General features: G+C 42.1%; 1 protein-coding gene and 3 non-coding genes across 8 annotated transcripts in view; all 4 read right to left on the bottom strand.

The window, feature by feature from the left end:
• TRIM55 (tripartite motif containing 55) overlaps positions 1–14,012 on the bottom strand; it is a 58,556-nt gene extending 44,544 nt beyond the window's left edge. For 3 of the 5 annotated variants that reach the window (XM_069600129.1, XM_069600127.1, XM_069600130.1), the window contains exons 1-2: positions 2,515–2,867; positions 1,822–1,994 (exon numbers count right to left, since the gene is read on the bottom strand). In XM_069600129.1, the coding sequence (XP_069456230.1) occupies positions 1,822–1,994; positions 2,515–2,682 (341 nt within the window). In that variant the 5' untranslated portion in view covers positions 2,683–2,867. Of the gene's footprint in view, positions 1–1,821; positions 1,995–2,514; positions 2,893–13,753 lie in introns of those variants that run through there. The other 2 variants (XM_069600128.1, XM_069600131.1) reach the window with 2 other exon arrangements.
• On the bottom strand, positions 13,058–13,130 carry TRNAA-AGC (transfer RNA alanine (anticodon AGC)). Its single transcript has one exon. It is a non-coding gene; the product is annotated as a tRNA-Ala (tRNA).
• Positions 13,264–13,352, bottom strand: TRNAY-GUA (transfer RNA tyrosine (anticodon GUA)). The gene is given in 2 exon segments: positions 13,264–13,299; positions 13,316–13,352. It is a non-coding gene; the product is annotated as a tRNA-Tyr (tRNA).
• On the bottom strand, positions 13,836–13,929 carry TRNAY-GUA (transfer RNA tyrosine (anticodon GUA)). The gene is made up of 2 exons: positions 13,893–13,929; positions 13,836–13,871 (listed from the first exon to the last, which is right to left on the bottom strand). It is a non-coding gene; the product is annotated as a tRNA-Tyr (tRNA).
• Positions 14,013–17,803: the final 3,791 nt, after the last annotated feature.

The following is a 17,803-nucleotide window of genomic DNA, read 5'->3' as shown; positions in this document are numbered from 1 at the left end:
TTTATACAATTTGCTCACCTGTACATTGTTTTTTGGCAGATGCGCTTCACTGACTTTAGAGTTAAAACCAGCCTGTGTCTTGTTTTACTTGTGCTACAAATGCTAACATCCTCTTCTCTGGATTACGTAACAGTTACAGTTATCATTTCACATCATTCAAGCTCAGTGTGGCAAATAGCAAAGCAGAAAACTATTGCAATAAGTAGAATGTGTAGGAAGATCTATGGTGTCGCTTGGTCATTTGGCACTTCGGGAGCAACTATTCTGTGCAAGGCACTGTCTCGGACACTGAATCAGATGTTATATAAACAGCCATAATAATCAGTTGGTTATTAATTGGCTGATTAACTTTTTTAAGAGACAGTGAACCTTTTTTAAGAGACAGGTACATTGTCTCTTAAAAAAAAAGTAGATAGATATATGTATCTTTAAGTAATGAAATGAAAGGAGATCAGACCTTAATTAGAACAGTGGTACTTTCCTTCTCAAGAGATTTTGGAAGCCAGGGAAATTGCTGACTCAGTCTGTCATCAGCAACTCTTCCTCCCAGTGCCATCTATATCGTGGCACTATCTAATTTAGTTTTGAATCTTAAGCAGAAATGAATAGCCATAGCGATTATAATAATTATATGTTCTATTTATGGAACAGCTTTCCTTCTAAGAGCCCCAGGCTCTTCGAGCCCGGCAGATGTTCCATGAATCTGTGTCTCCTACTAGGAAGCACAGTGAGGTCATTTCTAGATGGTCCCAGTATCGCTATCAAGCGTTGTGGACCAGACTAACTTGTGTACAGTTGAAAAAGGGCCCTTCACATCAGGCCTTCTAGGAATGGACTCCCGCAGTGTTGTCTCTAGGAAAGGAATTCTATAGCCGGTGTGATTCGATGAATAAAAATGCCCTTTTCAAAAAAATAAAAAATGACTGATGTAGATGCTGCATGTCAATAAGCAGGTACATGCCAAGAGTATACAGTAAGAACAACCTAGAGAATAGGGAAACATAACCTGAGCTCCATTTTCTTTTTTTCCTCCCATGTCTCTAAACTCTTAAGTTGCTAAAGCCCGGAAGTCTGCCTTGCTTTGCTACTTCCTAGAGTCATTACCATGACTAACTCTGTTAGAAGGTTTTGTTTTTATTATTATCCTCTAGGTAATTTAAAATGAGACTGTCTGAACTAATAACGGGCTGATTTTGGAAGATGCCGTTTCTATTTCATTTTCTGTACGGTTTTGTACTTTAGTTTTTTGGCTGTGTAGACTCTGTAGCTGTAAAGGACCTGTGACATGCAGAAACATCTACCAGGGATGGTAGTACAAGGTGTACTTCCCTGGTGGCTCAGATGGTAAAGAATCTACCTACAATGCAAGAGACCTGGGTTTGATCCCTGGATCAGGAAGATCCCCTGGAGAAGGGAATGGCAACCCACTCCAGTATTCTTGCCTGGAGAATGCCATGGACAGAGGAGCCTGGTGGGCTATAGTCCATGCCGTCACAAAAACTCGGACATGACTGAGCAACTAACACACAGTACAAGGCTGGGGGTGGGGGCAGTATTATGCCTCTTTCAATAATACTGTCTGAACTAGATTAGTGTTAATGAGTTACTTCAGTCTTAAACTGATACAAAGGCACTGGCATTAGTTTCCTCCTCTCCTCCCAAGAGGAACTCTCACTCCCCCTGGGAAAGACTGACTTGGAAAAACATTTCCCCATAAAACAATTAGCTCATGATTGGCGAATAAGCATTCAGTAGAGTGACCCACTAAAACAAACAATAAAGACAAACATCGATCGAGTCTGACACATGGATGAACCGTACCTGGTGGACTCCTGCTTGTAGATGTCAATGATGTTTTCCACCAGCAGGTTCCTCTGAAGCCCATAGATCCCATGTCTGTCCAAAACCACTTCGTGTCTACAGGATGGGCAGCGGAACCGGCCCCCGGAGGCCACAGTGGTACCTCCTCTTGTGGGCAGGTATGGGTTAGAGGCCTGTTCTTGCCAAGCAAGAAAAGAGAGATTGAGTAGTGCCATAGGTAGCTTTCCTGAGGTTTTCTCTCCCTCTCTGTCACTACAAACAATATCAACTCTCTTGCTCAAGATCACCCCACAGGGCCTTATGAGCAAGTGGTCTAAAAACGTGGGCCAACGTGGTCCAGTGTGATGGACCGTTTTCAGCATAAGGTGCTTTTCCACCTAGCATTTTCATAGCCAAAAGTTCCAGCTAGAAACTCCAGCATTAATGTCTTAGGCAGTAATTCATTTACTGCCCAAGATTTTGAAACAGATTCCATTTAAAAAAATATATATGATTCTTAGTATTGAAATAAAATTAGATTTGAGAGCAGAAGGCTGACAGCAAAGCACAAAGCAAATCACTTTTAAAAACTTTTTTTTTTTTAAAGCAAATGCAACCTTATAAAGCTTTCTAAAGAAATTCACCTCAAAGTGAAGCACTGGGTTTGGAGAAGAGGGAAACCTTTTCTACCATCAGCATTCCCAACAAACCTACCTGGAAAATGTCACTGGCACATTTCCTACACAGGTTGTGCTGGCAGGGGAGGATGACCACAGGCTTGGTGAACATCTCTAAGCAAATGGGACAAATGAGCTGCTTCTCCAAGTTATCCATGGTCTGCTGCTCTTTGGAAAAAGACTTGTAATTCAAAGATGCGCTCATCTCCTGGCCGTCCCTGTGTGCTCTGCCAGGGGAAGGCTGCTCCGAAGGGCTTCTGCAAGTGATACCTGGAAATAATTCCAAGGATTGGGTGATCAAGTGTCCTTTGAGTTTCTTTCGGCGGAGGACATTGTTTCAGACCCAGGTTCACAGGGGCGCTCGAGCTGTTTTTAGCAGCCGAGGGTCACGTGATAGCAGACTGACTTGTCCATATAAGCCAGTGACAGCAGGATGGATTCTGACAGGTGACAGAGAACAGGGGCCAGCATTCCCTCCCCAGGGAGTGAAGGGAGTGTGTGGGAGGGAGGGTTACAAACCCCATTTAGACGGGGTTATAAGAAGAGGTGAAGCCGACAGTTGTCAACAACAAATGCAAATGTTGGTGCCGAGTCACTGAGCCATGCCCTCTGTGAGCGCTCAGGAAGGACTTGGTGATGGGCTTCCAGGACCGGGGACAATGTAGTCCAGGAGTCTCACTGTGAAACCAATGCCCTTTCTGCCTTGAGAATTTAGGAAGCAAGTCACCAAAAGTAGCATGATCACACTGTCTTCAGTGAAAACAAACAGCACAGGTCTTCTATATCATTATCCTGGCTTCACAAGGGTAAGCAACTAAAAAGACTTGCTTAGTGGTAAATATTTCATTTTTGTGAGGGTTGTGAAATGAGAAAAGTTCCAACTTAAAAACTGACTTCAAATCTTTCACAAAATTCTAACAGATCTAAACACGAGTTGATGATTCAGGTTTTTTTTTTTTTTTTTTTAGTTGTATAATAAAGCTCTTGGGACTTCCCTGCCAGCTAGTGGTTAAGACTTCAACTTCCAGTGCAGGGGGTATGGGTTCGATCCTTGGTCAGGGAGCTAAGATCCTACATGCCTTATGGACAGCAAACCAAAACAAAAAAACAGAAACAATATAGTAAAAAATTCAATAAAGACTTTAAAAATGGTCCCCATCCAAAAAAAAGAATCTTTAGAGAAACCCAAAAAACAAAAACATCTAGTATGCTCCTGTCTCTCCCCTTTTCCTATTCCTCTTTAATCCCGTACCCCATCACTCGTACACATGCCCAAAACCACAAAGAAACTTTGACAGTCTTTAAAAATGTAAATTTAGTTTGCTCCCAGAACCAGTAACGCACATGGGGTAGCAGGCCCATTATTTCATTTTATTTTCCATATAATGGGGGACAGATACCAGCACCGTTTTCAATGCAAGTGAAGATAGAGTCCTGCTTCCATACCTGGGTTTTGTCTGGTCTGGAATACCTACACCCTTTTGCACTGGTCTTATTTACCAAGTTGATTTTTTAAAAATGATAGTTTCCCTGGTCATTTCTGATCATTCTTGGTTTGCTCTTAACTCATCAATATCAGTTCTGATATTTGCCAGGATTTTGTTAAACAACAGTTTCTCCTATAAGTTTTATTTAAATATTTAAAATCAGATCAAAAATGAAATAAGAAATACATGTCTATTTTTTTATGTAATGAATTTGCTGCTTTATTTCTACTTGATTTTAAAAATCGCATACAATGAATACATTTGTTAACATAGCCCCATTGTGCACTTAATTACCAGTAAGGAGTAGGTTTTTGTGACTGGTTATATGTGCCCTTAGTGCTGTGTGCACCAAAAGCTTATTGAGAATCTAATAAGCTCTATTAGCTAGTAATAAGTTATATGGATTCATAAACACTTCAGGGATCTTTGGAGAATTTTGTTACTCCTTTCAGTATCTATTTAGCAACTATAGTGAAGAAGGAGATTGGTGACATTTTTTTTGCTGAGCTAATTCAGTTCACCTAGCCTAGGCAGTTAACTGTGTTTATTATTACATGGGCTGTGGTGGTCTGAGCATAATATAAGAGCTGTTTTCTAAGAAAGATGAAGTTTTTACTGTAAAAGTCCTTGCAACTCTAGGAAAAGCACTTTAACAATATACACTCTAGCCAAGCCTATCCCTTTAAGGGGAATCCATTCTTTTGAAAAATATTCGTTGAGTTTATCATGTCTTAAAAGACAAACAAGATACCAGTCATTGTCTTCAAGGAGCTCAGTTTAACAGTTAGTAGAGATAAGATGAATATATACAGAACCACAGTACAAACCAAAATGTGACAAAGAAGTACAGAATTTCAGGGGAGTCAGGAGGGTTTCATGGGTGGAGTGGATCCACTGAGGCACCTGGACACCAGTGGGTGTGTCACTATGGGGCGTAGGTGGGGCTTCCAAGTAAAGGCACAGCCAGGGGAGCTGGGACTGCTCAGAGCCTGCTAGCTTCGGGCTGGAGTGCAAACATGCTGCCGGCGCGCTGGCAGCCCATGAATACTGAGCTAGAGAGTTTTCAACACTTAATAAATTAGGCAGGAAGTCGTTGAGAGTGTCTTACAGGGATGGTTCCCCAAGAGAGCTATGCCTTGGTTAGGTTCATCTCACAGTAGCAGCTGGAGTATCTCATGCAGCCGGGTCAGCATGAAGGTGACCCTGCTAAAGACCAGACAGAACATTGTTGCCAATAGCCTAGGTGAGAGGTCATGATACCGGCACCGGTCAATGGACTGCAGTGGGGAAGGAAGAGGAAATGGACTTTGGTGGCTGCAAGAGTAGAATCCACGGGGGTGACTCAGATGCTGGAGCCAGAGCCACCATGAGGATTCGGAAAGAGGCAGTGAGTCAGGAGAGCCAGCGCCCACCTCCACCTGGCCTGGTGATCCTGGGAAAGTGATCTCACCCTGGTTGGATTTCAGTTCTCTTATCTTTTTCATAACCTAACTTAGCACTGTGTGTAGGAAACAACACTCTGAAACTGCATGGACTTTGAGAATCCCCAGTTGCATTCTCTGATGGAGAGTTGAGCTCCACTCTCTGCTTTCACTCTCCACCTTCTTGCTGTCTGCCTTTCATCTTAGAACGGCCCCTGGAAGCTACAGAGGAAAAACTAGCAAGAGGCCTGCAGGAAGAAGAGCTAAGTTGATGGATAAGAACTGCGTTCTCCTCCTCATTGTCTTTTCTCCATGTGTGGTTCCTCCCTGCTTAGAGACCAGCCATGCATGGTGTGGGCATGTAAGCAGCAGGTGGGACACTCTGCTCTAGGGAGGAGCCAGAAGGTTTCAGTATCCTCCCATATCATTCAGAGTCTGAGAGATGGGGAAAATTCTGGAACTGAATCAGAATTGAAGTCAGCTTTAGGACTCTGGGATTTAGAGTGGGCCTGGGCCTCCACAGAGAAGTGAGAACCAGTTAGTCTCCTGATGGTATCCTGGACTGTAGAGAGGTGGTGCATGGCTTCCTCCACCTCTCCTACCCCTACCCCATTCCACCACCCCCCTACAGACACTAGCATAGGGGGTTCAAACCAGTCAGGCGTAATGACACAGGAAGTTGCCATAGTTTGATGCACCAACATACCCCGATTCTTGAGTCCTGCCACACTGCGGCAAGGATTAGACACATTGAGAAGCTGAAGCAGAACCACTATGGGCTCTCAGCTCCTCCAGAAATTTCCGAATCCCCCAAATAAATCAAAGGAAGCAACATGAGTCCCTAAAAACGTGAGTTTACACCCAGCAGTGGACTTGGCACTGAGAGGTGATGACTGAAAGGGAAGACTCTTGACTGCTAGCTACCAGGCCAGATGAACTCAGACTTCAGAATCCAGTCAAATGCAGATCTCAGTGTTCTTCATCTTAGGAAGGGAGAACATAAGGTTCAAAAATCTCTTAGTGCTACACCATCCCAACAAATAAAGTATTTGCAGGATACCAATTTCTCCAAAACTTTGGCCACCTGATGCAAAGAGCTGACTCATTGGAAAAAGACTCTGATGCTGGCGAAGACTGAAGGCAGGAGGAAAAGGGGACGACGGAGGATGAGATGGTTGGATGGTATCACTGACTCAATGGACATGAATTTGAGCAAACTCTGGGAAATGGTGAAGGACAGGAAAAGCTGGTGCTCCGCAGTCCATGGGGTCGCAGAGAATTTTTAATCTCTTTTTGTAAAATGTATGTATTTTTGACTGCAGTGGGTCTTTGTGGCGCACAGGCTCTTCATTGCTGCATGTGGGCATTCTCTAGTTGCAGAGGCTACCCTCTAGTTGTAGCGCATGGGCTTCTCTTGTTGGAGAGCATGAGCGCTAGGGCATGGGCTTCAGTAGTTGTGGCTCATGGGCTTAGCGGCCCCAGGGCATGTGGGATCTTAGTTCCCAAACCAGGGATCAAACCCATGTCCAACTAACCCATGTTAGTTTAAACTTATGTTTAAATAACCACTTGGGGCTGGACACCAGCCCTAGAACATGAGATGCTAAAATCTCTGGGGAAAATTGAAACGTATATGAAGACTTCTCTGGCAGGAACCGAGTCTCCCTCTTTTGGTGGATTTTGTACTTTCTGGTTAGGGTGATATGAAATTCCTCTAACTCAAGAATAGTTAGAAAAACAACATCAACTCTTTTTGTTTTTGCATTTTTTTATTGGGATATAATAGCTTTACAATGTTGTATTACTTTCTGCTATACAACGAAGTGAGTCAGCTCTGTGTATACATATATCCCCTCCCTCCTGGGACTCCTTCCCACTGCCTACCTCTGTAGGTCATCACAGCACTGAGCTGAGCTCCCTGTGCTCTGTAACAGGTTCTCTCTAGCTATCTGTTTTACACATGGTAGTGTATATATGTCAGTCTTAATCTCCCAATTTGTTCCACCCTCCCCTTCTGCATCAGTGTCCACATGTCCTTGGTGGGAATGTTAGTTGATACAGCCTCTATGAAAAACAGCATGGAGGTTCCTTAAAAAACTAAAAATAGAACTACCATATGACCCAGCAATCCCACTACTGGGCATATACCCTGAGGAAATCATAATGCAAAAAGACACATGTACCCCACTCTTCACTGCAACATCAACTCTTGATTCCAACTTGCAAAATAAGACAGAGCACTCTGGGAATAGGAGGTGTTAGTTACCACAGATTCAGTATCAGGAATGGTACCCTTCCCGAGGATTCCAGAATGCCTTCAGCATTTTATTTACCCTTTCATGTGTTCTTTCATTTCATTCATTCACGAAATGAATTCAGTTCATTCATTTCATGTGTTCTTTTTGTCTCTTTAACATAGATGATTGCAAGTTCAGGTACTTGAAAATGATCTAGGCTTAGCTCAAGGAACTAGTCATTCATCAAACAAAACAGATGGAAGGTGGAGCTACAGGGAAGTAAAAAAACAGATGTAGTTGGAAGCAAAGCAGCCTTGGTGGAAAAGAAAACAAGAGCAACTAAATGGCTGATCTTGTTCCCAGCTCCTCCTCTAAGGTAAAGGAAGAATTTTTCCTTCTTTTACTCACTGGAAATGAGAAAACTGGTGGCTGACTAAATCATTAAAATGGGGAGAGAAACACCAAACAGGGTAGATATGGAGGCAGAGAGTAGGGGATTGCTAAAGAAAAGTTTCATTAGATTGGAACACTAGGTCATGAGTGGACTGAGACTTTCAGGTCCAAGTACAGCACCAGCTAAGTCTCCTGAAAATCACTTTAATCACATGCCAGAACAAAGGCCAATGCTTAATATTTTGCAAACCAAAAAACTAAGATTGTTAATTCTTCCCTGCAGTATTGATCCATCCATTCATCCATCTATCCCTCTCTCTCTCTCTCCTTACACTAAGAACTCAACTCATGACATCTAAAAAATACTGAACATTTTCCTTCTGTCTATATTGTCAACCTTTTCAATTTAGCTGTTTTTCTGGCAATAGGCAGCTTGGATATGTCATTTTAAATTTTTTAATGCAAAGAAATATTTTATAAAATCTAAAATTAAAAAAAATTAACTCACTTGAAAAGTACTTAACAGAAGTTAACACTATGGCATTTCTTTCATTGACAGTTTGCAAACTTTTGGCTGAAAGCTTTTTTTTCTTCTTGATAATTACTCCTTTTCTGAATCTGTTGTTTATGATTTTACTTCATCATAAATATCTCTGAGGAGATGTTAGAAAACTAACATATTGTACTTTCCTCTGAACATTTCTTGGCATACTTCACCTCCCAGAAATAAATAGTGACAGTCCCAACAAGTAACAAATACTTTAGCCTAAGGCCTTCCCAGTGGCCATGTCTGAAAACCTTACCTTGGCTCCAAGATCAAGATCAGCTGGCTCCGCTCTCAAGTGTGCACAGTCTAGTCTTACCTCCCCTGTACCCTAGCCTGCCAGCTGATTTCTCTGAATTCACTCTTGCCTTCTGCAGTTTGTTTCTCATGTGTCATTCTCTATTTAAATCCCATTATGGTCATATTACCTCTAGGATAAAGACATTAATCCTCACTGTGATCCCTAAGGCCTGATATGATTTGGCCCCTAACTACATTTCTGACCTAACTGTCCAGTAGAAATAAGATTTAAATGGCACTTCACTGGTGGTCCAGTGGTTAAGACTCCAAGACTTTCACAGCGGATATGGGTTCAATCCCTGAATGGGTAACCAAGATCCCACATGCCGTGTGGCCGAAGAAGATAAAAAGAAAGATTTGAGTGATAAATATGAACCATTTATATGATTTTAAATTTTAGTAGCCATATTAAAAAACACAAACCAATGAAATTAATTTTATTAATATATTTTATTTAACCCCAAACCATATAAACTATTATCATTTCTACTTATAATCAGTATTTTAAATAATTATCTGTGAATAGATATAGTTTTACTTCTTCCTTTCCAATCTGGAGGGTTTTATTTCATTTTTCTTGCTATATTGCACTGGCTAGATACCTCAGAGAATGGCACCCCACTCCAGTACTCTTGCCTGGAAAATCCCATGGACAGAGGAGCCTGGTAGGCTGCAGTCCATGGGGTCCCTAAGGGTCGGACACGACTGAGTGACTTCACTTTCACTTTTCACTTTCACGCACTGGAGAAGGAAATGGCAACCCACTCCAGTGTTCTTGCCTGGAGAATCCCAGGGACGGCGGAGCCTGGTGGGCTGCCGTCTTTGGGGTCGCACAGAGTCGGACACAACTAAAGCGACTTAGCAGCAGCAGCAGATACCTCAGAATAGACTTTCTTGTTTTTTCTCCTGATCTTAAGAGGAAAGCATTCATATTACTAAGTGTTATTTTAAATGTGTCTTTTACTGATGCCCTTTACCAGGTTGGAGAAGTTCCCTTCTCCCTCCCTTCCAAGTTTGCTGACAGTCTGAAAAATCAGGACTGGATGTTGAATTTTGTCAAATGTTTTTTCTACATCTACTGAAATGACCATGTAGTTTTCTTCTTTAGTATTACGATGAGCTACACTGAATTTTGAATGTTGAACTAGTCTTGTATTCTTGGAAAAAACCCACTTGGTTATGATGTATTTTCCCTTTTATATATTGTTGGATTTAATTGGCTAAAATGTTGAAAAAATCTGCATCTATATTCATGTAGGATATTGGTCTGTAGTTTTCTTGTAATATCTTTGCCTGGTTTTGGGATAGATAATGCTGGCTTCATAGAATAAGTTAGACAAACACTCCATCTTCTTCAGTTTTCTGGAAGTCTGTGTATAATTAGTATTTCTTCCTTAAATGCTTAGTAGAATCACTGCTAAAGGCATCTGGGCCTGTTGTTTTCTTTATGAGAGAAGTAAATGAGTTGACACATGTGAAGTAATTAGAACTGTGCTTGGCTTGTAGGAAGTGCTCAATAAATGCTAGCTGTTATTTTTTTTTAATTCATCATATTTTCAATAAAATAATGAATATTTAGTATAGAACTTAGAAAATATTTTTAAATTTTAGGGAAGAAAAAGTCATAGTAATCCTACTAGTCAAAGATCACTAATATTAACATTCTAGTGCATTTTTCAGTGCTCTCTGCAGATAATTTATGTTTGTTTATATTGCTCAGTACATTCTTTATTCACTTAACATTCAATTATTAACATTTCCTAAGTCAGTTCCTAAGCCATAAAATTAAAAGATGCTTGCTCCTTGGAAGAAAAGCTATGACAAACCTAGACAGCATATTAAAAAGCAAAGACATTACTTTGCCAACAAAGGTTCATCTAGTCAAAGCTATGGTTTTTCCAGTAGTCATGTATGGATGTGACAGTTGGACTGTAAAGAAAGCTGAGTGCCGAAGAACTGATGCTTTTGAACTGTGGTGTTGGAGAAGACTCTTGAGAGTCCCTTGGACTACAAGGAGATCAAGCTGTCAGTCCTAAGGAAAATCAGTCCTGAATATTCATTGGAAGAACTGATGGTGGAGCTAAAGCTCCAATACTTTGGCCTCCTGATGTGAAGGACTGACTCACTGGAAAAGATCCTGATGCTGGGAAAGATTGAAGGCAGGAGGAGAAGGGGACAACAGAGGATGAGATGGTTAGATGGCATCGCTGACTCAATGGACATGAGTTTGAGTAAGCTCCAGGAGTTGGTGATGGACAGGGAAGCCTGGCATGCTGCAGTCCATGGGGTCACAGAGTCGGACATGACTGAGCAACTAAACTGAAAGTCAATAGATGTTCTTAATAAATATAATTTCAAAGGCTATACTATTACATGGTCATAACTCATTTAGCCATAATATTGTATTTTTAGAGTTGTTTTACTTTTCCTGCACCAGAGATCAAGCATTTCTTTCCTTCAGTTCCATATATATTTATATAAACACACATAGAAACCTTTAGAATATCCCCTCCAGTCCTTCCCTCTATGGTGTGCAGATAGCATACACTGATAACAGTGCATGTTCATTGTGTGATTACTATGTGCCAGGCACTGCAGTAAGGACTTTATATGTTATATCTTAATTAAGAGTAGGTTCCATTATTATTATCCCTGTTTTACCAATGAGGAAATGAAAGCACCAGGATGTCTGTCTAGCAACTTGCCCAAGGTCACCCAGCGAGGGACTGACAAAGACAAGAAAGTCTGTCAGGTTTCACAGCCCACGTGATTGACCACTCAGCAGTAGTGCCTCTCAGCTTACACTTTCAGACTTTTTATATGAATTACATCCTACAGCTGATTTGCTGATCCTAAGACTGAGTTCTCACCCAGCTCACTTGCCCCAAATGTGTGTTCTCCACCTGGCTTTGGGGTGCTTTCCTTCCTATTCCTTTACTTATTACCCATTTCTTGGTCTTGTAGTTTTTTAGTTTCACTGCCAGCTCCTCTAGTCAGCCAGCTAGAACCCCTATAATCCAAACCAGAAATTGGGACATATTATCTGATAAAAGGATTCTCTTTCCTACTTTGTAAATTTGTTTCCACAAAAATAATGATAGAGTTTAAGTAAATCATTATATATCCAACTAAGAGACTTTATTGAAAATAATTAAAAATGGAGGCTGCCCTAGAAAATGAAAGCTATGCCAATAAAAAATGGCAGGTTGTAATCATTGATAACAAAAAATATACAGGTTGGCTAGAATCCTAAAATGGACATAAATAAAAGTATTTTCATTTCTTAATTGTTAACCCTCACAAAAGGTATTTCTGCCTTTGTCTAGAAGGTTTATATTTTGTGTTGACAACCAGCAGTATGGTTTGTGCAACTTTTTCATGGCTATCGTATAGGAATTATGATGAAAAGATTTTATTACCAGGAAAGGCTTTGTGTGTGTTCTGCTAAATTTCTGGATCTTTCAGTGACTGTGTATATCTGTGTTTGTTTTTGTCACCTCTTTGTTTAACCAAACAGGCTACACTCTAGGGCAGCCCAATTGAGTCCTTCCTGGTGGTGGTCTCTAGTTAATTCTCCAAACTTACTTACCAGGTCGGAAATGACGTTAGAATCCTCAAACAAGAAGCCTCTGGGTCCAGGGACTTTCCCACTTCCTTATCTGTCCTCAGGTACCCCTTGCTTATCTTATCCGTCTTGGATCTGCTGAGAGCCAGGCATCCCACTATATGCAGTTGAGATGGACAAGAACAGTCCTCGCCTCCCAGGCTCAACATAAGTTTAAAGTAGCCAGCGTCCTTTTCCAAGTTCTGGGTTTTGTTTTTTGTTGTTGTTGTTTTGTTTTGTTTGTTTGTTTCTCTGTCGGTTCCCCCTAACGATTAGGCTCATATGGGTCCCTTTAAGAGCAGCCATCAATCACAAAAGACAGTGAGTGCCGGCAGACGTGACTGCAGTCTGTCGCCAATTTTGGAAAGAAAACGAACCTATTTCGTGAACTACACAAAGTAAATGGGTCTAAAACTTCTAAAATTTTAAATTTACCCCTGCAAGCACCCGTTAGCCCTCGCCTGGGATGTTTTAGTAGCGGTAAACTCAAGAGCTCGCCTAACTTCTCACTTGCCCTACGGCTAACTTTCAGCTCTACGTAGGCTCGAATGAGAATCTAAAGAAAAACTACCACCGGGAGACCAAGAGAAAAACTGGAGGATGCGGGCATCGATCCCGCTACCTCTCGCATGCTAAGCGAGCGCTCTACCATTTGAGCTAATCCCCCACCGCTGGCCACGGCTCGTTATCTCTTCCTCTAGAGAGAGATCAGAGCTTTTACAAGAGAAGATAAATATTCTTGACCACATTCTTGACCTTTCTTCATAGTTTAAGGCCAAAGCAACAAAATTAAGACCCTCTCCTTCGAGCCGGAATCGAACCAGCGACCTAAGGATGGCTGGCAACATTCGTCTACAGTCCTCCGCTCTACCAGCTGAGCTATCGAAGGGAGCGGGAGAACGCTCTCTCAACTTATCCTGGTAACTTTGACTCGGGTTTCTACGCTTCGTGTACTTTAGTTTCCTGGGCACAGGATCCCCCTTGCCGCTCTCCCACCTCCTCACGGCTGCCGCCACGAGCACTCGTATCGCCGACCTCGCCTGAGCTCTGAAGACAAGGTTGGGGGGCTGGCCCCGGGGACGCGGCGTGGCTGTTTTGTGACTCAGGGGTTCGGAAACGCCACAGACGCTTTAGAAACGAGCAGAAAACCTTGACCCGGCAGCCGCCCCGCGAAGACTTGACTCTGCCCCTCTGGGAACTTGGACTTCATGTCCCCGATTCCGGGATTCGCAAAAGATTTCACACCCAGGAAGCTGCCACAGACCAAAGCTGCCGCGAAAGAGCTCTCACCTGTTTTCTGGAACGTAATGGATTATCAGGGAAATCCTTGCGTGGAAAGGATGATAGGAGGCTCGACAAAAATACATTTGTCTCCTTCGAGCCGGAGTCGAACCAGCGACCTAAGGATGTCTCTCATTTAGTACATCAACTACAGTCCTCCGCTCTACCAACTGAGCTATCGAAGGGACAGACGAGCTGTGGGCCCCGCCCGCTGAGATTCAATACAGAAAAACCAGAGCGCGTTTGACTAAGAGATCACACTGAGCATGCGCAATGGAGGGAGCCGGACTAGAAGGCGGTCGTTGGCGGAGGTTTGTTTTACGCATGCGCACAAAGACCAGCCCGGCCGGGTGTGCCTCCCTGGACGCCGTGTAACTCCTAACTTGGGGAGAAACTCCCAACTCGTGTGTTAGAACTGAGATACCCCTTCCTCTTCACCACCCGCGTGCCTGCTGCCCTTTTTCTTTACTCCCTTTTCTTAGGGTAGTTACTGTCGGGTGTGGCTTCACTATTATGTAATGTTCATGTTCCCTGAGCCCCTCCCCATGTGAGGGGCAGTGGTGCAGGGTGGCCCCAGATTCCTATGCTGAAAACCTAATGCCCAGTTGATGGTATTAGGAGGTGGAGCTTATGGGAGGTGATTAAGTCGTGAGGGCTGAGCCCTTATGAATAGAATTAATGTCCTTATAAAAGAGGCCACAGAGACGTGCCTCTCTTCCAGTCATGTGAGGATACAATGAGAAAGGTTGGGCACATATGATTATGTCCCTCCTTCGTAGGGTCCCAGTGAAAGATAATAAAGATATGCAAGAAGAAAAAGTCACACATGGCAAACAAAGCAGGTGTAATGAGCAAACCTCAGGTTTTAAATAATTTCTGGGATTGTGGAAAGCAAATGAGTCTGAATGGATGCATGTCCCAAGATGGAGAAACATCACAGCTCAGAATATACACAATCTAGAAGCTTGCAGAAACAGAACCATTCTCCCCATGGGTCTCCCCAAGAGGTTTCAGGCACAGAGGCAGCTGCTCAAAGATCAGAGGCCCACAAATCCCAGGTTGACAGTGATGCAGCAAGTCAATAAAGCAATCAGGCAAATTAGGAAAAAGGAAAGAGGTCAGGGGGGTTCTAGGAAGATGATCTTTGATGAAGGAATGGATTATTTTACAGTAAGAACTTGGAGATACGATAAAGGCATGCCACTTTAAGAAAACCAAAGCTAATTAGGAATTTCTAAAAAGCAAAGCAAGTACATAGAGCTTTATAAAGAACTCACCATCTAAATATAAGGGAAACTGAAATCTGGGATGATTTTGAGAAACTAATGACCTGTGTTGTGGGCTAACTTGTGTCTCCCCTTCTTATATTGAACCTCTGGCTTTCAAAATGTGGCTTTATTTGAAGATAGGCCCTTTAAAAAGAGAATTAAAATGGTGGTGTTAGGGTGGGCCCTTATCGAATATGACGAATGTCCTTATAAGGATTTAGGAAGAGAAAGAAACACCAGACACACAGACAATCATGTGAACACGTGGCAAGAAGCAAGCATGTGCAAGCCCAAGAGAGGCCTCTGAAGAGATCAGACCTGCTGACTTCTTGATTTTGATCTTCAAGCCACCACAACTCTGAGAGAATAAACTGTTGTTTAAGCCAGCCAGCCTGTGATATTTTGTTATGGTAGCCCCAGCAAACTGATACAGAGATAGTGAGGAAAGAGAAACATGCTTTCTTTCCTGTACCGTTTGGTATTGTTTTGTTTGACCACATCCAAATACGTGTGGGGCAGCCAGTCCCATGAACTCAGTTCAGTCCCTAAGTCATATCTGACTCTGTATCCTCCAGGGACTGCAGCACCCCAGGCTTCCCTGTCCTTCACCATCTTCCGGAGTTTGCTCAAACTCATGTCCATTGAGTCGGTGATGCCATTCAACCATCTCATCCTCTATCAGCCCCTCCCCATAGTTGTCATCTAGGACAGCGTTTAATGAAAATTACTTTTAAATAAAGGAACTGGTGCCCAAAGCTGTGAAATAATTTACCTTCAGTAACAAAGTTGAACAATGGCAGATAAGATCTCAGCTGTCCTGAGTCACCAGCCAGGACTCCTTCCTTGGCACTACTTGTCACCAGTTGGACACTTGAGTTAGAGTGACTGGATGCTGGACTGCTCCCTGGGAGGAAGGAGGTTGAAAGGCAGTTTCTGACATCAGGCAAGAACAAATGATGACCAGGACATTCTGGGAGTAACAAAGTGTTCCATTTACTAAAGAGAATGCTCTTCTTATCTCTCAGACACAATGATCAAGTTTCTAAAATTTGTTAACAGTGGTGCTCCATGAAAATCATGCCAAGGTATCCTGAGATCTGAAAAGCCCTTGTTCAACTTGGAACAATACCTTACACATATCTGCTTGAAAGTACTTTCACATTCTTCCTTTTTAATTAAGGAAACCATTCTACAGATCACAAGGCCCTACAAAGAAAGGTTAAATAATTTCCTCAGGATGACCCTCCAGACTTGGGGAGCAGAGTTGAATTCGGGTTTACTGAGTCCTCATCCATGGCTTCCTGTAAATATTTACTGTCTCCAAGAAGGTTGTTTGTGAGAAACCACAGAGGTGCTATTTCCAAGGTCAGAAAGGCAACTGTTCTGGACAAGTCCAGGGGAGCTACAGTTGATTCTTGTTATTCATGGTAGTTAGGGTCTATGAAGACACCACAAACACTGATTTAGTAAATACTGAACCATTGCTCCTGGGGAAATACAGGGCTAAGTTCCTGTGAGCCTCTGTTCACAACATTTTCATCATTCAGTGATCGATACAGAACATTGTTTTATTCATGCTTCTGATAAGACACCTTATTTAATATACAACCTTGTTTTATTTATGCTTCTGTTAAGATACCTGAATATTTTTGATGCAGTAACATTGAACTCATGCCCAATAGCACTATTACTCATACCTGGAAGAAGCTTATCTAACATACGCATTTTCTTTATAAGGCACACTATAACCTCTTGTGCTTAGAAACAGTAGACAGCTCTGTGCTTTTAAGAATTTTAAACAATGAAATTCAAACAGAAAGCACACAACAAAAAAAGTGATACTTGTTTACAGTAAGAGGGCTGAAACAAAAAGAATGTTATCTTGTCACTCTCTGCTGGGAACATGTACCCTGGGCAGCTGGGATTTTTTGCTGTTCTGTGTGTCTCTGCAAGTGACCACGAAAACACTGTGAGTACTGATTTGGGGGGTTATAAATGAATAATAGGGAAAGCCATGTCTCCTGCATCAGCAGGCAGGTTCTTTACCACTGAGCCACCAGGGAGCACAATGACTACTGGTTATTATTGTTAATTTATAATTTTAGTTTATGAAAGAATGAACCATCTTTCTTCAAACACACCTGTGGTCCTAAAAGCCAACACAGTCCACCTCCTTTCAAATCATTTAGTTTGGGGGATGGGATGGGTTAAGAAGAAGTAAGTGATGAAACTAAGAAAAGCAGGAGATAAGCAGGGAAGTGAATCATTTTTATTTTCTATTAAGACATATAATGTGTACCTTTCAGATTTTGGTAACTAAAGATTAAATTTCCTAGTTTGCTGTGTATCGAGTTAGAAAATAAATTCCTTGCTAACTACATTAAAGATACTTTGAAGGCATTTTATAGAAAATTATTAGCCATTAATACTAAGTTAATCAATATATGGGCTTCCCTGATGGCTCAGATGGTAAAGAATCTGCCTGCAATGCAGGAGACCCAGGTTTGATCCCTGGGTTGGGAAGATCCCCTGGAGAAGGGAATGGCAACCCACTCCAGTATTCTTGCCTGGAGATCTCCAAGGACAGAGGAGCCTGGTGGGCCACAATCCATGAGGTTGCAAAGAGTTGGAAAGGACTGGTAACTAGCACTTAATACACAGGCAGTAATTTTCATTGCTTAATGGCTTTCATTTGTTGCTTTTATAAAGCTACCTGGGTTAGCTTTAAAATATTGTGTTTTTTGTGATTATAATTCTGAAAATATCAGTTTCAGTTCAGTTCAGTTGCTCA

Source organism: Ovis canadensis, chromosome 9 (assembly GCF_042477335.2).
Source record: "Ovis canadensis isolate MfBH-ARS-UI-01 breed Bighorn chromosome 9, ARS-UI_OviCan_v2, whole genome shotgun sequence".
Taxonomy (NCBI): domain Eukaryota; kingdom Metazoa; phylum Chordata; class Mammalia; order Artiodactyla; family Bovidae; genus Ovis; species Ovis canadensis.
Note: the sequence above shows the minus strand (reverse complement) of the source record. Positions and strands in the feature narration are given on the sequence as shown.